At 34.1% G+C, this 21,716-nt stretch overlaps 4 protein-coding genes across 10 annotated transcripts in view; 2 read left to right on the top strand and 2 right to left on the bottom strand.

The window, feature by feature from the left end:
- LOC128182389 (putative nuclease HARBI1) overlaps window positions 1–1,060 on the bottom strand; it is a 4,621-nt gene extending 3,561 nt beyond the window's left edge. The window contains exon 1 of the mRNA XM_052851000.1: window positions 718–1,060. Within this exon, the coding sequence (XP_052706960.1) occupies window positions 718–924 (207 nt within the window). The 5' untranslated portion in view covers window positions 925–1,060. The remainder of the gene's footprint in view (window positions 1–717) is intronic.
- The window catches only part of LOC128182394 (angiopoietin-1 receptor-like), an 18,691-nt gene extending 8,050 nt beyond the window's left edge, over window positions 1–10,641 (top strand). For 2 of the 4 annotated variants that reach the window (XM_052851007.1, XM_052851008.1), the window contains 3 exons: window positions 1,632–1,684; window positions 1,782–1,916; window positions 9,518–9,851. In XM_052851007.1, coding sequence (XP_052706967.1) covers window positions 1,632–1,684; window positions 1,782–1,916; window positions 9,518–9,549 — 220 coding nt within the window. In that variant the 3' untranslated portion in view covers window positions 9,550–9,851. Of the gene's footprint in view, window positions 1–1,631; window positions 1,685–1,781; window positions 1,917–7,810; window positions 8,168–9,517; window positions 9,852–10,030 lie in introns of those variants that run through there. The other 2 variants (XR_008243412.1, XR_008243413.1) reach the window with 2 other exon arrangements.
- The window catches only part of LOC128182386 (uncharacterized), a 16,744-nt gene continuing 3,630 nt past the window's right edge, over window positions 8,603–21,716 (bottom strand). Inside the window, exons 2-8 of one of the 4 annotated variants that reach the window (XM_052850993.1) lie at window positions 16,922–17,094; window positions 16,420–16,551; window positions 16,170–16,203; window positions 11,449–12,755; window positions 10,907–10,942; window positions 9,864–9,938; window positions 8,603–9,011 (exon numbers count right to left, since the gene is read on the bottom strand). In XM_052850993.1, the coding sequence (XP_052706953.1) occupies window positions 8,833–9,011; window positions 9,864–9,938; window positions 10,907–10,942; window positions 11,449–12,755; window positions 16,170–16,203; window positions 16,420–16,551; window positions 16,922–17,094 (1,936 nt within the window). In that variant the 3' untranslated portion in view covers window positions 8,603–8,832. Of the gene's footprint in view, window positions 9,012–9,863; window positions 9,939–10,647; window positions 10,664–10,906; window positions 10,943–11,448; window positions 12,756–16,169; window positions 16,204–16,419; window positions 16,552–16,921; window positions 17,095–21,716 lie in introns of all 4 variants that reach the window. The other 3 variants (XM_052850996.1, XM_052850994.1, XM_052850995.1) reach the window with 3 other exon arrangements.
- Window positions 20,173–21,716, top strand: part of LOC128182391 (thialysine N-epsilon-acetyltransferase-like) — an 18,099-nt gene continuing 16,555 nt past the window's right edge. The window contains exon 1 of the mRNA XM_052851004.1: window positions 20,173–20,326. The gene's annotated coding sequence lies outside the window, so the exon portion shown is untranslated. The remainder of the gene's footprint in view (window positions 20,327–21,716) is intronic.

Below are 21,716 nucleotides of genomic sequence, written 5' to 3'. Positions count from 1 at the left end.
ATATACTTGTAAAATAATTGTATTTGAATGCCAAATTTTGATAATAAATTAAGTAGGTTCAGTAAAGATCACTTTTTAAATTGAATTCAAGTTATGTGTGTACAAGTATTAAAGTTGTTGTGTTGTATAAAAAAGTGAATGCTCTAGCTATCAACAAGAAAACAGCTTGATTTTATTTTCTCCTAATTGTAAGCAACATAAAGGCACTTTTTTCCTTTGAATTGATTTCATGGGGATACCAAAAGTGATACATTTACAGTCTCCCGCCGAAAAACGGGTGCCCCCTCTGACTTCAAATCATGGATCCGCCTCCCTGACTTCTGCCGGAAATTTGATTCCTGACATTATGATTATTTTAAAAAACCATAGGTTTTATTTTTCAGACTGATCGTGTTTTGTTTTTATGGTTTATATCTTTATATATATTTCAATTTAATTCAAAGGGATACATTGATGCGAAAAGAAACTCTCTCTCTCTCTCTCTCTCTCTCTCTCTCTCTCTCTCTGTGCTACAGTATATCTTTTTCATATCACCATACAGTTCATGTTTGGTCACTCAATGATGTTACTATTGCCAGCTGGGAAAAAGTATATGCTTAAACATCTCAACTTGCAAGTTTCAGAGAACGAATAATTTCATGAACGGGTGCACAACTTCGTTAGGGAGCTCCAAAGGGAGACAACAATTCATTAACCTTCGTTTTGTTTACATTATACCTGCAGTTGTGTGGGAATAGAGTGGGATCTATTCGTTGCCGGTCTACATGTGGCATCAACGGCATCAATTAGTTCTAAAAGAACTCTCCTAGGAAATCTATACCGTGAGATCAAATCCACGTCATCCAGAGAGTCTAGCGGCTGACTCCTATCGCGGAAAACCCTTTCTCTTCTAAGTGCGCGTTGCATCAGTAGGTACGTCGCCATTTTTATTACGCTACGTACGTTCCTACGTCTGCTGCACGTCACCCGTAGATTTTGACGTAAATCTACGCCAAAACGTAAGATACGACCTTTAGTAAAACGCAAAATCAGCCTAATTTACGTCTACGTCTACGTTTACGTCTACGTTTTGAGTTACGACCTTTAGTAAAACTGGCTCCTGGGCTCCATATTTCTGTCATAGTCTATATAAGGTTTAAAGGAAATCAAACCGATTTCAATCAACAAAAACGATGAGAGATTGCCCACTATACTTTAAAAATGCCATTTTGTATTCCAACAATTTAACGTTTTAGAGAAATACTACAAGTCCGTAAATTCGTGGTTGAAGTTCCAATTAGCATTTCACAATAAAGTTTGTTGTGACTGAAATGGCTCAGTGGTTAGAGCACCAGACATAGGTAACAATATAGAGCTAGGGTTTTTAGGTTGTGGGTTTGATACCACCAAAACTTTAAAATCTATTTTTTTTCTTATCGTTTGTTAAAATATTCAAAACTGAATATAGTTAGAAATTGTGCTTTTGTAAACTTGTAATATAACATCCTCTAGTATATTTGGTTGGAAAAATATTTTTACGATAAAACCAAATGGGCATTTGCGCTATCTTGTTCCCTATCTTCTTTGATCCAACGATAATATGTGCTTTTACAGTATAGTAATGCACAGTCACATTCATGTATCAAATTTAGGAGTCCTTTGACGTGTTGCAAGAATTATCGACTTGTTGGAAACGTTTGCACAGGTAATTACTGTAAAACTTAAACTCAAGACATCTTACTGGCATTTTTGTACTTTTAAAGTAACTGATCTAACCTTATGGTATCTGATTCTTTGACTAGAATGTTTTCCTGGTACTTACGGAGTTAACTGTCAGAAAGACTGCCCTCCCCAATTCTATGGGAGATTCTGCCGAGAGAGGTGTACGTGTGATCCTTGCGATAGAATCAAGGGATGCTTGAATATACTTGTAACAAGTAAGTTCAATTATAATCAAAATGCACTTTAATAAATGACATGACATATTCATCTTTGCTAGCCAAGGGTTTTCGGTCCACTCCGCTACCCGTTTATGGGGAGCGGAGTGGACCGAAAACCCTTTGCTAGCGTAGATGTGAAATATTTTTCAAAACAGTTAGTCCATTTATCATATAATTTGAATTCTTCTGCATTCCAAATCCACTTCCACTGGTGATGGTTTAAAATTTATTACTTCAACGAAATACTCTTGATTTGGTTTTAATCGAAATCAAAGATTTTAATGTTTAATGTTGATCCTGGCATTATAAAGATGTGCAAAACTCTGCTAAATGAAAAGATTACGTTATGATTGATGATAAATAGCGATGAGGTGCTATTTTATTCTACGTTTAAAAGTATTAATGATATTTTCGTAAACCAAACAATTCATTTTGAGTGGAAAAATGTATATCTTTACGTCAGAAATATGATATCATCAAATACAAAAATGATTTAAAAATAACCAGAAACTGTTTAATAATTACATTAAAACAACCGAAACATCATGACCGTTATTTTGCAACATGGGATAAATTTTGAAATTGGAATGATATTAATAAAACTTAAAGCAAATATACAAAAACCATTCGTGGGGATGGAAATACATGAGATAATACGACCCACTAACTCCACGAGCATCTTTCCATAACGAATGATGGTTGTTCTACAAAAGTGTTCTGATTTTGCGAATTTTGATCCGATAACATAAGATTTACTTTCTATAATGCGAACGCCCAATCGTGCGATTTTTGAATTTGCAACCCATCGTAGTTGACATTATTGACAGTATGACAGGAGTTGCTCTAATTATGCTGGGATGTAATCAGGTTCGATATAGCCATCATCTTTCGCAAAAAGCAGAAGGTAATACAATTGTTTGATATAAAAATGTTATTTCCATGTATTGTGTTAATCATCATTATTAACAAAAGGTTGAGAATGAATAACATCTACTACATGTATCTATATACAGGCGTTCGAAATGATGAAAATATCAAATTTCCACGACATAGTCCTTCGCAGATGACAATTTTCAATGCATTCTCTTCAAAGGGTAAAGTTGCAACTTTAAGTATGACCCGGTTTTTTTTCAAGACAAAAAAAACCCACATTTAACCAGACAAATTTATTGTAAAACAATTTCAATTGGCCATCAAATAAATTTGATGATATTTGTCTCAGGACAAGTTCCAATAATGAAAACGGTAGAAAAACGGAATATCTTCTAAAGGATTTATCAGAATTATACAATATAAACAAGGAAATTAAAAGTGTATCTCAAAATGTGTCAAATTAAAAGACGAATTAACTATAAAAAAAGAGGAAAAGTGAAAGAGAACTATTGCACGAACAGAACAGTTGAAATCGGAAAGACATGAACTGGAGACCAATCTACGGAACTGTTTTTATATATATATCCCGTAGGATCATCATTTCCCTCGTATTGTCATGGATTTTTGTACATCGCGTCCATTAAGTCATTAAGTCCATTAAGTCAAAAGTAACTATTCGATTATTTTGAAAGAAAACAAGTGCACAAACAAATCACCTGCGTTACTTAAAATTTGTTTGCAAAAACTGGTACCTTTGTAGTAATGAGAATACATCGTTCAATCAAAGTACTTAAGTACTGTCGGGAGTTGATTTTCTTGATTATTATCAATTTCAAAATTAACGATATGTTATTTTGCATGGCAAGTAGTTTCTAATCTGTATTTGAATTTCGTACATTTCCGACAAAAATTTCGAGAAAACCCCGTATGAATCATGTTGCCGTATGAATCATGAAGCAATATATTATTGAACTCTAGTCTCGTTCAACCAGACGCTCGGCTGTCTCCGTTAATATCCGACAACCAAGAGAGATACTCTGCTTGTCGTAGATTTACGGAGACAGCCGAGCGTCTGGTTGAACGAGGCTATATTTAACTCTGGCGTAGGAATACATGCAACTACAAAAACAATTAAATTGTTCGTACTATATAAAATCTGACTATTTTCAAGGTATGTATAAATACGTTTCTATTGAAAAACAATGGTACAGCATACAGTACACCGAATTCATCTATTATTTTCAAGATCTACGTCTTGTCAGCGGTGATGATTTTTACTTAGGTCCAAACACTGTTTCACTTTCGGTTTGCCAGAGTAACTGCATAGGAGAGTTGATTAAAATCAACTCCCAATCAAAGTACTGAAAGTACTGAGAGACGGAGGCATCATTGCGGAGGAGATTAAAGGGGCATGGTCTTTTTTATTATTTGCAATGCTTTAGGAATGCATTTCTAATGGTCAAATGAAATTTAGGTGCCAGTCGTTGAGTTTTAAGCAAGATACAGGGCTTACAATTCTTTGTCATGTAAACAAGGCTCGTGCCCCGTTTTTGTTTACATGGGTTCAATATACCAGTAAAAAATCTTTTTAAAGCTAGTTTGTCTATCTTATTATTCATTTTAAGCATAAATAAACAGTTCCTAACGATTAACACATTCATTTTAGGTCTAAAACTGGGATTTTCACTTCAACATTCAAAATGTAAACAAACGCTTTGTTTACATACTAGCGAAGAATTGTAAGCTCTGTAGCTCGATTATGACTCATCAAATGACACTCAAATTTTGGTTGCCTATTAAAAATCCCTTACTGAAGCATTGTAAACATTAAAATCGAAAAAATGATTTTTGACCAAAATCGTGACCATGCCCCTTTAATCGAATAATTCCAAGTATTGAAGTACCGACGGGAGTTGATTTCATCGACTGATATTTATCTTAAAATGAACGATATATAATCGCATGCCAAGTAGTTTCTTATCCGTAATTGAATAACGCATTTTTTCATAATATGAATTTTCGGGCTTTTCCGACAATTTTAAGAATTCTAGGAAAACATCATATGAATCATGTCGCGTAATAGATATAGAAGGTTTAGAGTATCAATTGAGAGTTTGCAATACTAAATACTACAGGACAGAAACTACTTTGCTAATATATTCGTGCTCTTTTATGGAATATGCAAAAACAAATTACAAACAAAAATATATTGTTAGTTAGTATTATACCTAATGATTTACAATATATACTAAGATTTATGAAATGTAATCAATAAAAACTTCTGAACAGTGACCTTTTTTCATATAAAAAAATCGTTCATGCTTAAAAACCCCTAATGTTACATGTAGGTAATACATGCATGATCTCAATCTCGCATAGTTGTTGTTCTTTTTCTTTGGCAGAATGTACGATTCGATTGTAGAGAGTGATCAGATATATTTCTAAGCGTTTCAAAAAGTAATGGAGATGAAATATTTATATATAAGAGATGCAACAGCTCATTTTGCTCATTTTGCTCAAAATTACCGTTGATTTAATCATTTCAGGCGGTCCAAAAAGTAAAGATTGTTAGCTCAGCCTCTTGATCAAAAGCTTAGCGCATCAGCTGTAAACATTTCATCGTGACTTTCTGCAAGGGATGACACTATTACGAATTTATACAGATTGTACTTGTGGTGTAAAAAAAAATTTAGAGATATAAATAAGGAATTTCGTAAAAATATTTAACACGCAATCGCGAGCTTTTTTTGCTGTAAAAAGATCCAATCTTTCAGTATATGCACGACTTCTATTCTTTTATCTAACTATGATTAAAAAGGGAAATATCCAAAATGAAGAGAATTTGCTGTAATAACTCTTTAAACCTAAATTTAAGATAATATACCGCAGTAGATCTTGTAATACCCCGTACTTCACTTTTAAAAGAAAATATGTACATTCTGTAAAATGTTATTACATTTTTTACGCGAAATTCGCTTATCAGCTTGCAAAAACACACTGACTTCCCAACTTATTCGACAGCGCTGGCCAGACAATGCAGGATTAATCAAGCTTCATACCACGTGGCCTGGGTACTCTACCTATGCACACACTGAATGTGTTTGGGGGGAGGGGGTGCGTTAATGGGTGTAATCTGGATGTTTAATTTATTTGTTTCACTATCCTTATAGTAGGTTTAGTATGCATGCCAAGTAAAGCTAAACTAAAATGTGCCATGCTACGATCACGGTTGTCTGTAAATAATTGGGGGGGGGGGAATACTCAAGTTCACATATCAGTGGTTCAACTTGTTGAATAACCATTTCATTGGATCGATGCCGGGGGCGGGAGTGTAGCTATACATAGAAAGATATATCTCCGCAGGAGATTAATTGATAATGCGCAAGTAATATACGATACAGACTAAGAACCACCGCCGCGTTTATCCATTAAATCTCATAATTATTCAATATTTAGGTCAACACAAGATGGTTCTTGAGGAATCCTCATTATTTGACGTCACGGACAGGAAGCTGAATAAAAAGTATAAATAGCCACTAAACGATTACACACCATTGCTATTCTTACACTCATGCATATTCATACTTACTTGGAATTTGACATATAACCTAAAATTTTCGAGAGAAATTATGTTTATTGATCGCAATATGTATAGTTCTATTTATTGTAATTGCAAATAAGATATTTATTTCAATATATATATTGAAATATGAATCCCAAACGAATATTGCAATTTTGCCGCTAGGTGGTGTCCGTCAAATCCACTATCGACGTCACATATGAGCTGACCGGTAGCAATAGAGGAGGCTCATAGAGCCTCCGTCTAAAAACGTAATGATCTATATGACCTTGGCCTTCGGTACTCAGTTAACCAATACCTGACAGGTCCGTTTAGTTACGAGTAGCTAGACCTAATCAAAATCATAAATTGTATATTAATGAAATCGATGCGCATGCATCATAAGATCAGGCGGGATCACAAAATCTTTGACTGCGACATCGCTGGCCCAAATATCAGTCAATGAAAAAGGATGAAGAAAAAGTTAAAAAATGAAATCATTTTATGAATAAAATAAATCTCTGCAGTACTTTTGCTTGACTGAGTATTAAACAGATATGTAAATATTTATAATTAATGATTGATTTAAATTACTAGTATTTAAAAAATACCGTATTCATTTTTCTATCTTAAGTATATTAAATGCTATTGTGACATAAGCATTCTTATTATCTATACTACTATATTAAAATAATAATAATATTTTGCTTTATATATTTATATACTTATATATCCATGCAAATGTAATATTGTGAAAACATAAACTAAAGAGCCCCCCCCCCCCCCCCCCCCCCCGTGATTTAGCGTGAATGTAATGCGCAAAAAATCAAGATGATTTCCGGATTTGTTAAAGGCATTTTCGTTGATTATTAATTAGCGAGGATTGACTGGGAAAAAATAAAAACAAATTGATAATCTTCAGGTACCAATGATTGTCACAATTTTGTACATAATTATGTTCAATTAAAGTTTTATTAGTCTATTAATTTTTGTGAGTAACGGCGCTCCATAAAGTGCCACGGTCAGCTAGTCATTGTTTGTTAGACCGGTTTTCGTGCATGAGTTAGTTCCGGCCAGGTCGTTGATGAGAGAAGGTGTGTCCTTCTGTATGAACCTTCGTGGAGTTTGACAATATTTCTTAAGACCTGTGTGGCCTATGTCTAATCCTGTGTGGAGTGTTTGAATAGAATTCCTGTGTGGTGAAAGTACGATAAACAGTGTTGAGAAAGAACAGCAGTAAGTGAGAAGTATTTTTCATTATCATTTCAATTTAGAATGCGCATACTTAAGTATCTATATTGTCTATATATCTTTATTGTCCTTTGCTAAGTGTTTTATGACATTTTTGTTTGTTTGTATAAGAATTTAAAATATGGTAGCCCGACGGTTGAATCTAATGTGTGTTTTGAACAGTGTAGTGTAATTTTCACTGAGGACCCGACAATGAATCGAATTTTAGGCGACTAGCTGAGTGGGTGTGGTTGGTTATATACATGACAATATCATCCGTGGGTGCAGGACAACGACAAACTAACCATAGTGGACCCATAGTCAACGTGGGACATGTGACACACGCGGACGCACGGGCACTATATGAGCTGGTGATATGGTCCAGTAACATCCGTGACGAAAGGTTTGGTTTACATGACAGTGTGTCTACGCACGTGTACCAGTTTATGCGATATACATGAACGTGTGATGTATCCTTACCACCAATGATGAACATGAATTGTGGTCTCAACTATGCACGCGGGTAAAATTATTTATTAAAATACAACTTCTCAAAAGCATTGTCCGGACTTAGTATTCATAAGTGACATCAGCCAAAGTCGGGTTATTTATTCTGTTTATATATGTTGGGGGGGGGGGGGGGTATTTAGGGGGCTAGTTTTTTTTTGTTAATATTGTTTGTGCGAATGCGTTGTGTGATTTTTCAGCTATTTGCGTGTGTGAATTGAGTGAATGAGTGTGTGTGTGTATTTAGAGTGGGTTGTATGCATTAGCTTTATATGTTTTCTTTACACTGTAAATAAAGTTATTTTCACGGTTCTGCCTCTTTATCTTTTCAAAGTTCAGTTTATAAACGAGGGAATTTCCAGGCCTTTTAACACAAATTGTGACAATGATGTTTAAAATATATAAAACAAAAGACAGTACTCTTCCGATTTCTCGGTATTAACGCCCAAAAATTCGAGTCTATTATTTTAATATAGTAGTATAGATGAAAGTAAACGTAAGAAAGAGACTCGGAAAGGATTACGATTTTATTTGACAAGAAAACAATGGTAGCTGTGCCCCAACATGAATGTACATTAAATATGAAAGACATTAATAAATATAACTAAGAAAATAAAATGAATCGAATAACAAAGAGATCCTAAATAGCACTATGGGATGAATCGAAACTCATTTGTTTCAAAAACGAAATCGATAGGAACAAGAAATGAGAACATGATTGCTCAATGACGTTACTCAATAACGTCACTTCCGGCTGCGCGACATCGTTTCATCGTCTATCTCCAAGTTGTATTTCTTCCTTGCTCTTTCGAAAATATCTGACATGTCATCGTCATCATCGTCACTGTCCAAGTCTAAACCATTCGTGGTTTTGTTGTTAGATTCAGATGCCCTAGGGGTAAACCCCGTGGAAGTTTCCTTGGCTAAAAAAAAAAGCAAAAAAATTAATAAATTGACAACTTGAAAAATGCAGTAACGTTTCCCGGTTTTAAATCATGTACATGTACATGTAGGATGATATTGATATTAAAAAATCGAGATTACATATTACATTTACTATTTGTATATAAAAGATGTTAATAATCATTCACCTTGCAACCTACATCCACATTTGTATAAGGCTAGACTTTCAAATTAAACTTCCCAAATAATTCAAGTTCATACTTTTCATATATACAATTCTCCATTTTTAAAAAAAAAATTATACAATCTTAAATTTCAGAGGATTTTGAACTTGCATTTACAATACCAAAATGATAATGATTATATGAAATGAAATAGAAGATAAAAACATATATCTTAAACATTTATGAATCAAGCCGGGTTTCGATTTTTATGGTTTCAGGAAAATTCACCATCTTTATAACACATAAATCTTTGTGATTACATATAGGTACATATCGACTAAGATGGGCATTTTATTTTGTAGATGGATTCAACAACGACATTGGCGTTTCCTAATGCTTTCACAATATTCTTCTAAATAAAGAAAACCTTAGTCCCAGGTGTATCCGTTTTACTTAATTCCCGTGAACAAAGCATGAGAGATTTATACATTTGTACAACAGTACTAAAACCTACAATGTTCTAATCTATAATGTGCGGTTATATATACAACATACAATACTTATTAGACCAAAAGAATATCTATGTCTGGAACAAAATGGCGATTATATAGTCTCAACATTTGCAAATTAGTATCTACTAGAATGGATTCAATGTTGCACTAAAACAGTAGAAAAAAATGTCAAAATTTTCATGTTTTTAAGAAATACCTTTTAAATCCGCAACTTCTTTCTCTGCTTCACGAATAACGTCCTTCACCCTCCTTGTTTTGACCCTTTTGTTTCCTGAAAAGCAGAAAATTATCTAATTTAATTTCTAAGAGCTTAACGAAGACAACATTTATTTGCTTTTCTCAATATGTGAACTTCAATTTCAGATCATCTCTTCTGGAATTGTGTGTTAATTATTATAAAAGCGGAAAAAACATATCTACATTTGAGGTGCAACATACTAGAACGTAATGACTTGATCATCTTCCCAGCCAAGGGTTTTGTAACAAGGTGAATCAGTTGGAGAATATTTTGGTTACAAAACTCCTAACTAGAGAGTCCGTGTATATGTTAGTATGTCACGTGTCTATATGTAGATAATGAGAGATGATCATAGATCAGAGGAGTACAATGAACAGAACTTTGAATATTCAAAGGTAACAAATAACATTGCCTTGAGTTTCTGAATTAGGTGATTGAAAATATTGAGTGGTTATCATAGATTGAAAGTGAATTAATTTTTTAGAAGATTTTTTGTTGCATAAAAAAATGTCAAAAGTTTGTCTTAATCAGGTGGCTGAGTTAGCGTTAGCGCTTTGACAAGTTGAACGTTGAGCGTTACTACAGTACAAAAGACGTTGCGTGGGTTACGAAACATCCAAAACCAAACCGAAATCAACTCTCGATTGATCATTATAAGTGTAATTAACATTACATAATACATATGCACAATTTAACAATATATGCACACATCAATTCAAATCAAAACCCACATCATAATTACCAATTTCGTCCGCGTTCTTTACCAGAATACAATGAAAAAAAAAGATTATATATTGCGATAGTGAATTTAAAAATAGAATATCAACAAAGTATATGTGCGTCCTTGACAACAGGTGTGTCATAATGTGTTAAAGAGATTATCGAATAACTCCAGACAGGTTCAGCTAGACGAAAACTCTACAAAAGAACTCTACACTGCCGTGCTGACAGCCATTTAAATAGTCAAGAGATCTAGATTATATATATATATATATATATACCGCCATCATTTTCCTCTACGTCGTGCTGGGTATACTCTGTATGCAAGAAAATTCACATTCAATCAGCCATTAAAAAGGTTAAGGAAATAAAATAACAACTTTTTGGAATCTTTACAATCTTTGCTCATTGCGTGAGAGAGGTCTCGCTGAAACTTGAGAAGTGTTGGAGTGGATAATTTGAACTTTACATGCAAGTTCTACCCGGGACGGCAATTGAGATTTAATTCTTTAGAGATACATTTTGGTCTATTGATCGTCTATTACGACCATTTTGTCCAAACAAAGTACCAAATGGTGACGTACAAATGGAACACGGTCTTAATACAGAGACTTTCTGCCATTATTCTTAATCTTCAAAAAACGGATGTTTACTTTTATGTTAACGTTTTTATAAGAAAGCAATGGCAAAATAACAATATATTTTCTGTGGTGTACAGCGTTGATTTAGCATACATCAACACCACAGAGGTAGCTGCTATACCCTCTTTCGAAAAAATTATAAAGTATACATACGATAAAAAACAAAGTTAAGCAACACTGACCTTCTTCTGTTTCGTAGTCTATTTCAACTGTGTCTATTCCCTCCATCGGGGGTGTTTTGGCCAATGGGTCCCATTCGGGCCCCTTGTAAATACTGAACATTGAACCATACTTTTTCTTGTTAACCTTTTCTAGTTTTCCAAAATCCACTTTGATTTTAGGAGGCTTTCTTTTCAGTTTGGATTCAAACTCTGGTGCTCCATCAACTTCTTCTGGTAGTCCATATGCATAGCGATTCATTTTTTCATGCTCAAGAATGCGTGACGTCACATACTGAGTATTGAATCTAACCCACGCAGCATCTTCAAAACGTTGTCGTAACTCCTTCAACTGCCCCTGTTGACGCTGTTTCGTAATTTCTCGTTTCCGTTGTCGATCGACTAGTTCTGATATTTGCATTTTTGCTTTAAGCGCTTGACATTCTTGCAGTTTTTGGAAAAACCTTTTTTCACGCGATTGTTTATCTTTTACTAACTTCGTGTTATAAGCTGATTGCATGTTCTTGTACACGGGCACCTGCCTCCTGGTTAAAATGTATTCGTTGCTGTTCCTCTGAGGTGCACCAGGACGGACGTTTCGACCCGCGGTTTCGGGGCTGCTTCTTCTAGATTTAGCACTTTTTTCTCTGATCTGTATGTCACCAACGTACACTTTCAGCCAATCAGTTGGGCTGTTCACCGACGGTCTCCACGTCGTTTCGTCACGTTGATCCTCCCATTCCTTCGTTTCCACCCGGTAGATCGATTTATCACTTTCCCATTTGTAGGATTTGGGTCGGGAATTTTCCAGCAATACTGCATCCTTGTTATTGAGAATACTTTTTCGTCGTACAGGTCTTCTATAATCTCCAACATCAGAGTGGGAATACCCAGTAAGTTTTATGAAATTTTGGTTACCTGGAGTTCGAGACCTAGGCGTTTTGCTGCGAGGTGTCCTAGGGGTTTGCAATCCTTTTGATCTGACTGGACCATACCTGGTCTTTTTCGGTAGTCTCAGTTTCATGAGTTGCTCTTCTCTTTTCTGTTCATTCATTAAAACTTCATCATATTTTGACACTGGTGAAAATACTTTATCGTCCGAGTCTGCTGCAGGGTTGTGCTCACTTCTGTTATTTTTAGTAACGGGGCGGCTCTTATCGTGCCCGGTTGGACTATGTCTTGTTGGAGATTCCTGCCTTTCATCCCCAGGTCTTGCTTTTTGGGAATTTTGACTTTGTTGGGTGGATTTCTGTTTCTCTGTTTGACTCTTTGAAAACCTCGTCGGACTCTCAGCTTCTTGTTTTCTTCCCTTTTTATCATTTTCGCTCACCCTGTACGATGTTTGGAAAAGGATAAAGCAACATTAATATAATGAAAACTGCACGTTATGGTTATCAAATTTTGGGTAAATGTTAATGGCAAAGAAAACCTGGTGTTTCTAGATCTATTACAAATGTAGAAAGTATGTATTTCAAAAAGTATTCAATTTGCCCCCAGATGGGATTCTACAATTTCACGCTTTTCAAGTAAAAAACAGTTACATTCTTCAGTCATCTTAAATGAACGGCTATTTTCGCATAAATATCTTTAAATCTCAAAAGGGTTAAAATTTTCTAGAACTTGATACTGTTTTTTCCTGATCGTTTGCTTGTTTGTTTGTTCCTAACGATTTAATAACATTGATGTTTCTGCGCCAATGAAAGGCATTCCGTGATATGTCAACAGGACGCACCTCTTTTAAAACCCCGGGTATATTTTAACAGTTATATTTAAATTTTATTTGCCATCAACTGGTATTATTGGTCTTAACGCCGGGGACCCCCACCTACGTCAAAACAATATCTGTCAATAATGTCTGCGGTGACCCATCGATTAATAATACCGATCTACTACTTGTCGATTTTTATATCGTTTTTAATTATACCATTTATGCCTTTAAAGCATGTATCAAACATAGGTAATCACAGATTACAAAGCTCACCGAGACGAGGCATCAACTTTATGAGGCATCACCTTTAAAACCACCTTTATCATATGATATGAAAATCATAGTTAATGATCTTGGATATTCATGGATACTGTTTTGACACAATATCGTATATCATATGTAAAAAAATTGTATGATAATCCTATGTTCATTTCATACATTATTATAAGATACAATGTTTATCAATACAATAATATAAAATATGATATTGCATCCAATGATACTTACAATATATATCATTTAATACAATATAATACTGTAATAAATATTGATGCAATATGATTTTGTAACATATAATATGACATTGTATCGTGTTATACATTATTGTATTTAATCACATAATACAATATCATAATATCTAATATAAATACAATATAGCATTATTTGATACTATATCATATCACATAATACATCACAATATTGTAACATATGATATTATATTGTATAATATAGTATAATTTTGTATTGTATGATATTGTATCATATTTGATACACAATATTGTATCATATGATACAATATAATTTGATAAAACATTGTTTCATATCATATGATACAATATCATCTTATACAGTACGATATTATATAATACAATATCATTTTATACAATATCATATCATATGATACAATATCATATTATACAATATCATATTATATGATATCTTATAATATCATATAAAACAATTTCATGTATGATATAACAATATATTATATAAACCAATATCATATTATACAATATTGTATCATACGATATGCTATAATTATAATATTCAATATCGTATCATATGATACAATATCATATATTGCAATATAATATGAAACAATATCATTCGATAAAATAATATATTATACAATATCATATTCTACAATATTGTATAATAATATACAATACTATACATAACAATATCATAATACAATATCATATAATAATGTACAAAAAAATTGATACAATATCATATCATATCATATAACTTTTTACAATATAATGTATGATATTACATTGTATCATATAAAACAATAGTGTATCATATCATAATATACTATATCATAGGAATCATGTTAAATCATTTAACAACAAACACATCTATCAAGCAGGTTTGAGTGAGGTAGGAGAATTTTTAGCATCCTTGATAATGGAGATCAGGCTCTGCATCTGAAGCTACCTCTGCAATTCATTTATATTATAGTTAAATCAATTATGCAAGCTATTATCTATAAAACATGTAACCTGTTCCAAAAAACTAAACTTCATCCAGCATCCGAAACCTATGGCTCAGATTCAGCATTCAAGCCTGTCAGATGCATCAGTATCATGAGATGCATCATCCCTGCAAGTTTGGTGATGTAAGGACCAGTAATAACTAAGATATAATCATCAGAGGGCACCTGCTCTAAAAACTTTAACCAGCTCTTAAAACCTTAACCTCATCCAGCATCCGAAACCTATGGCTCAGATTCAGCATTCATGCCTGTCAGGTGCATCAGTATCGTAAGACGCACCATCCTTGCAAGTTTGGTGAAGTTAGGACCAGAAATAACTAAGATATATTTTTTAGCATCCTTGATAATGGAGATCAGGCTCTGCATCTGAAGCTACCTCTGCCATTCATTTATATTATAGTTAGATCATATATGCAAGTTTGAAATAGTGCTATTACCTACATATATTAAACATGTGACCTGTTCCAAAAAAACTAAACCTCATCCAGCATCCGAAACCTATGGCTCAGATTCAGCATTCAAGCCTGTCAGGTGCATCAGTATCATAAGACACACCATCCATGTAAGTTTGGTAAAGTTAGGACCAGTAATAACTAAGATATGATCATCAGAGGGCACCTGCTCTAAAAACTTTAACCAGCTCTTAAAACCTTAACCTCATCCAGCATCCGAAACCTATGGCTCAGATTCAGCATTCAAGCCTGTCAGGTGCATCAGTATCATAAGACGCACCATCTATGCAAGTTTGGTGAAGTTGGGACCAGTAGTAACTTAGAAATGGCTATCAAAGGGCACCTGCAACAAAAACTTTAACCTGCTCGAAAAACCTAACTTCATCTAGCATCCGAAACCTTCGGCTCAGATTCAGCATTCAAGCCTGTCAGGTGCAAAAGTATCATAAGACACACCATCCATGCAAGTTTGGTGAAGTAAGGACCAGTAGTAAGTAAGATATAATCATCAGAGGGCACCTGCTCCAAAAACTTTAACCAGCTCTAAAAACCTTAACCTCATCCAGCATCCGAAACCTATGGCTCAGATTCAGCATTCAAGCCTGTCAGGTGCATCAGTATCATAAGACACACCATCTATGCAAGTTTGGTGAAGTTTGGACCAGTAGTAACTTAGAAATGGCTATCAAAGGGCACCTGCAACAAAAACTTTAACCTGCTCCAAACACCTTAACCTCCTCCAGCATCTGAAATTCATGGCCCAGATTCAGCATCCAAGTCACTCAAGTCCATTAGTAGGTCCAGATGCATCATTCATGCAAGTTTGGTGAAGATAGGACAAGTAATAAGTTAGATACAGGACCTGCAACAAAAACTTTAACCAGGTCCGGACGCCGACGCCGACGCCGACGCCGACGCCGAGGGTATAGCATAAGCTCCCCCCGACTTCGTCTCGGTGAGCTAAAAAGGCAATAGTTTTTAAATGTTATATTATAGGTGTCAACGGTACAATACACATCTCTTACATTTCAGTACGCCATTGTCAATAAAATCTCCCTCAAGAATGAGTATAGTTTCTTGAACTTACTTTTCTGCCTGCTCTTTTGTTGATTTCTTCTTTCCTGTAAAACCATATTCGTCAATAAAATGTGCATGCAATAATGAATTAGATTAAAACATGTTGTTAAGAAAAGCTAGTGCATGATGTCTTTGTTTTAAATTCATTGTGTGCGCTTTTAACATTACATGTCCATACATCAACACTCAAGGGAAATTGTTCCGTAATTACATAATTTACATATTACAGGCATATTTTGGGAATGCAAGGGTTTTCTCACCATTAGTAGGGGAGTCGGACTCGGTCCTGTGCGTATAATTGTCGACTTGTGGGGAGGTAGGGGTGTCTTTGGCATCGTCTTCCTTCCTTTTGGGAGGCGCTGATTTAGCAGGCCTTGTTGTGTCTTCATCAGCTTTAACGTTAATTAATTCTTAGTTAATAAATCCCTCACAATGTTACTTGTTTGTGAAAAGTTTTAAATTAGTAGTTGGACAAGGTAAGGATAGATTTAGTTAGAGTTGGAAATGTTTGCGTTATCTGATCTCTCCGGTTTCTAGTGTGAATTAGTAAAAGGTACCAGTGGTAGAAATAAAAATCATGATATACGGTTTACATATTTATTTTACTTTAAATCAGGATGTTCTGCTTATACATGTATACTAGAATTGTTTAAAATGGATAAATCAGCATCATTGAAATAATCCTAACGCAAATTCGGCTTTTTACTTAAAACTTCCATACAATCAAGTCGGAAATATTTATATATGAATTGAAGTACATACTCTTCTTTTTCCTCTTGGGATCCGCTAGCTGTCTTCCATCATGTTCCTCGGTTTTCTTGCTCTTTCTCGTCTGCTCGGGATCGTCTGAGTGAACGAGATGACCATTTTGCTTGGTTGGAGGTAGTTTTACAGGGTCGGATGATTTCTTTGGACTTTCTACGATTTCGGCAATCCTGAAAATAAAATGACAATAATTACTATTCAAACAACTTTTGAACTAATTTATGCCTGCGTTTCCATGGCAAACACCTACGTCACTGCTCTTTCGATTCGGACTCTCCGAGAAGAGGCAGCTCTGTTGACGGTCTCGCCTGATGTAGACATGTTTTCTCATGAACACTTCTCTGTAATACTGCGCTTCTTTAAAGGCATTTTGTATTAAAGTTGTGCGATTGTGCATGTATAAAAGAGGTGTCGCGTTTTATAAGATTGGACCGTAAATCACATTGATCGTGGTCATATGATGGAACAAATCTACATAAATTTGACAAAGTCAGACAGAATACGAACAAAAACTGTGAGAGAACGGGAATTTTCTATAATTCAGGTTCCGGAGATTTAATTTAGATATGACAAATCTCATGAGAGAGAGAGAGAGAGAGAGAGAGAGAGAGAGAGAGAGAGAGAGAGAGAGAGAGAGAGAGAGAGAGAGATTGCAAATGTAATATAAGTAATTAATTCTTTAGTTTTTTCTAATTCTAAATTATGTCGTCCCCATTTTCATATTTAAGATATCTTATAAAATACTTTAATTTATATAGGTAAAGTATATTTTAATAAACTTCAAAATTGATTTATGATTTTGTTCCTTGAGTACTCATGATTTTTGCCTTGCTTCAAAGGTGCAGTCAATGGGATGTTTGTTGTGCCCCCTTGTAGTATTAACTTGAGGCTATTATTTGTTTTACTGACAAATGTAAACAGATTAAAGTTCAAAGATGTTATCCAGTCAAAATACTTTGAAACCATTTGCACTTTTAAATCATATTCCACAAGTCAATGGCTTTATTCTCCCATTCCGAAGATAAAGGAACACTATGTTCACCCTGTCGAGTATGAATTTGATGAACAATATCATTAGTGAAAATAATTGTTTATGACAAGAAAATATTAAATTAGATCTGGTAAGATTCGTTGATCATCCAGATTTAATTTTAAAAAAATCAAAATGGGCTGTCGTAACTGAGAACATTATTTAGATTAAGCTTTTCTTTAAATCCTCTTCAAATGAAGTTATACAATAAAAAATTCAACGGATTTTAGACTTACTTATTTTTGACTTCCTTTGATTTTTTCCCAAACTTCGATGTCGACTGGTTACTTAGGGAAGAATTCGCCAGTCTATCGTCTGCTATTTTAGAGGGAGACGCACGTGAAGTTAGATGGGGCTGCGGACTAGGTGTAAACAATGAATTCGTCGGAGTGCGATATTTTTCCTTCATTTTGTTATTCTCAAGTTAATTCTAATGACCACAAAATTCCATGGAAATGTCATATCACATTTTTTACTTCTGTCATAAGTTAATCCAAGATTAGTGACCCTCCGAAAGAAAATAACATACTGTTCTTGGCACTTATAATGGACACGGTTGTCATTAAACCTTAATCACTATTGGCCTGAACAGTATGGCCTTACCGGCTAAAACATACTACAGTATACTAGTAGGCTCTCTGTGGTGTAACGACCCAGTGTATAATGTTAATCTCAACATAAGTCCTTAATCTTTATCCAAGATTACTGGACCATGCAAACGAAAATTAGAATCGATTAGTTAAAATTATAAGTACATATCTGTTATTTAGAAATTCGAAATGTTTACCTTTAATTTTGACAGGCGTTGTTATTATTGCTCGGCGGAAACCAATACAGACATAATAATAGTTTTAATTGCTTTTCAAAATGACTCAAGTTGACAGACGTGATCAGTTTGATATTGGCGTTTGTATTTTGTTGATGCGGGTTTCAAGAATAAACATGTATCAGTTAACATGTCTGGCAATTCGTTTTCTAAATGATGATCAATACACTTAGGTATTCCATAACCATTTAATGATAATTTGAATGATTCGTAAAGTTAAACTGTATTGATATGAAATTTCCGATTCTAGCTTTAAAAACCATGCATTCCATAGAAAATATTATTCATTGAAAATATTTAAAAAGATAGCAAATGGTATGCATACATCTATTCATTCAACTGCGTAATATATAAGGAAAAAACAGTTTAAATTTATATAAATACAGTGTACATGGAAATTAGATAAAAAAGCTTATTTATAACAATACCTGCTAGATCTGAGTCGAGAAATATGCATCTTTGAAACTATTTTTGATAAAAGGCTAAAATACATTTAGAAATTAAATACCTCAGTAAAAGTCGTTTTTCTGGATATTTTGAAGCGATTTAAACTTTTCTTTTGTAAATATATTCTTTGAGGAGTTAAAGGCTTTGTGGGGTGTGATAAAGATTTGTCCGTACATGTCTGATAGGTTAGAACCCTTGACCCTGAACATAATGGCAGTCGACTTGTCAATTTCACCACTTACTCCATATAAACGTGTTTACTGTAGAGTTTGGAAGGTCGTTTTATAAAAAAAAAAACCTGTCACTGATTTGTAAAATTCCAAAATTTCGGAGCCCATATGAAATATCTGTTTGTTTCTTGGACAACGTTATGAATTGAAACATATACCCTTGTTTCTTAAAATCTAATCTTATTGATATGAATTATAAACATAAATAAAAAAGAGGTTTTACACCATAGGCTTGGAAAACTATGAAGTAATGCAACACATATATACATATATTAATCTTGACGTACAGACTACTACAGATTAATTATACACTCTAGGTTTGCCATATCTATCACAATTATCTCCTATTTACCCTTTCCGCCCCTTTTTTTGATTGGGGTGGGGGTGGGGGGGGGGGGGGGTAATTGTTAAAATAGAAATACTTCGTTATTTGAGGGGAAATCAAAAGAAAATATTTGAGCATAAGATTTTTATTCAGTATCCCGTAATTCTTTTCATACAAATTTAAACATCGAACTTCTGCTGACAGCATGTAGACAAAACAATCTATATACTGACAATATTAAGCTACTCAACATCAAAGATTGCCCACCAGATTTCCTTGCTATTTGGTAACCTCTGATATATGACCGTCTCTAGTACTTGATTGCTATCTCTTACCTTGGAACCGTCAAAGATGGTAGGGATACTGATGCCATTTTATCATCGTAACTCCAATTAAACACAGTCAAACATTTTATGTGTCCATTTTTGGGTCTGGTTACCAGGGGAAGACTAAGTGGAAACTACGGCTTGGTCGTTAATCCTTTATCTTTCGTCTTGTCAAGAGTTATAAAAAAGTGGACAGTGGGTTTTATTGGACGGAAAAGGTATTTACCTAACTTCTTAATTTTTCTCAAAGAACTCGGAATGAGAAGTATCAATATTCAGCGACATACAAAGGTAATTTAAATACACTGGCCTAACTAAATCGCTGTGAAAGGAATCGCATTTTTCTGCTAAATCTTTCTTATTACTTTGTTGCCTTACAGGTTGAATTATTTGTAGAAAGGCAATAAAGGTAATTTAAATCTTATTTCAAGACTGATCTCGTTGATAATGATAAAAGAACTATCGTTTTTATCCTAAAACTATACATATATAGTACCAACGTAAATGCATGAGAGAGAGAGAGAGAGAGAGAGAGAGAGAGAGAGAGAGAGAGAGAGAAGAGAGAGAGATCATTCAACAAGAACGCTTATCATAGAATTGAGAGCACTGTTATTTGGAATCCTAAGATCTTTAAAAACTAGATAATTACATTTAGGTTTTTTAAAGAAGTAAAGTGGGAATATCAGCTTTAAATATATAAAAACAGTTACTCGCGATCGAATATCAAGAGAAGGGCATAAAACACAATCACATTCCAGTATATATATAGAACTCGCTGGTTACAAATTACAGCCTATAATTTTAAATGTATATAGCGATCGGGTATTTGACGGTGTAACACGTTAAAACATATTAGATTAGCCAAAGATTATCAATGTTACCCCAAAGGAGATTGAAAGTTCAAGAATACAAAAATATGACCCTACACTGTGTATGGAATAAGAGGAAAGATCAATGTGAAGTTCTTTTTAACGATAACATGTATTATGTAATCGTGTCAAAGATTAATGGTTTATATGTTATGGTATTCTGTAACTTGTACCATTTTTGTTACAGGGGCAAGTAAAGTTTAACAAGATTATTGACACTTGTTAGTGAACTAAAAAAAGATATTTTTTTACAGGATTCTTCATGGTAAGATGTGCGTATATAAATAAATATCTTTCTAGATAATTGGTCTAGTAATATAATAAGAACACTGACTCTTGTACCAAACGTAAAGAAGGGCTTTTGTGCTTTCTTACATGTAGATGTCACGTATATAATTTTACCTACATGTACATGTATACATGTAACAAATACTGTAACAGGTTTGATTTTTTTGAAATTACTGGTTTAGCTGAGAAAAGGTACATTGAAAACTAGTATTAACCTTGTATGTCAAAAAGAGTGACAACAAGATTTTACCTTTTGGTAAGCAAAGGAAAATATAGGGAAAATTTTCTCTAGAGACATCGTATCCAGTCAATGGCGACGAGTAAAGTCAGCATAAACATGTATATTGAAATAGATAAAACCATCGTTGAACCTCGTCCTTAAAATATGATACTCCATCAGACCAAGCAATTTTACAGCCATGTATGTACTTGACCAAAGTTCATGCTGGTC

This window comes from Crassostrea angulata, chromosome 4 (genome assembly GCF_025612915.1).
Source record: "Crassostrea angulata isolate pt1a10 chromosome 4, ASM2561291v2, whole genome shotgun sequence".
Classification (NCBI taxonomy): domain Eukaryota; kingdom Metazoa; phylum Mollusca; class Bivalvia; order Ostreida; family Ostreidae; genus Magallana; species Magallana angulata.
The sequence above is the reverse complement of the archived record's forward strand: the minus strand, read 5'-3'. Positions and strand labels throughout refer to the sequence as shown.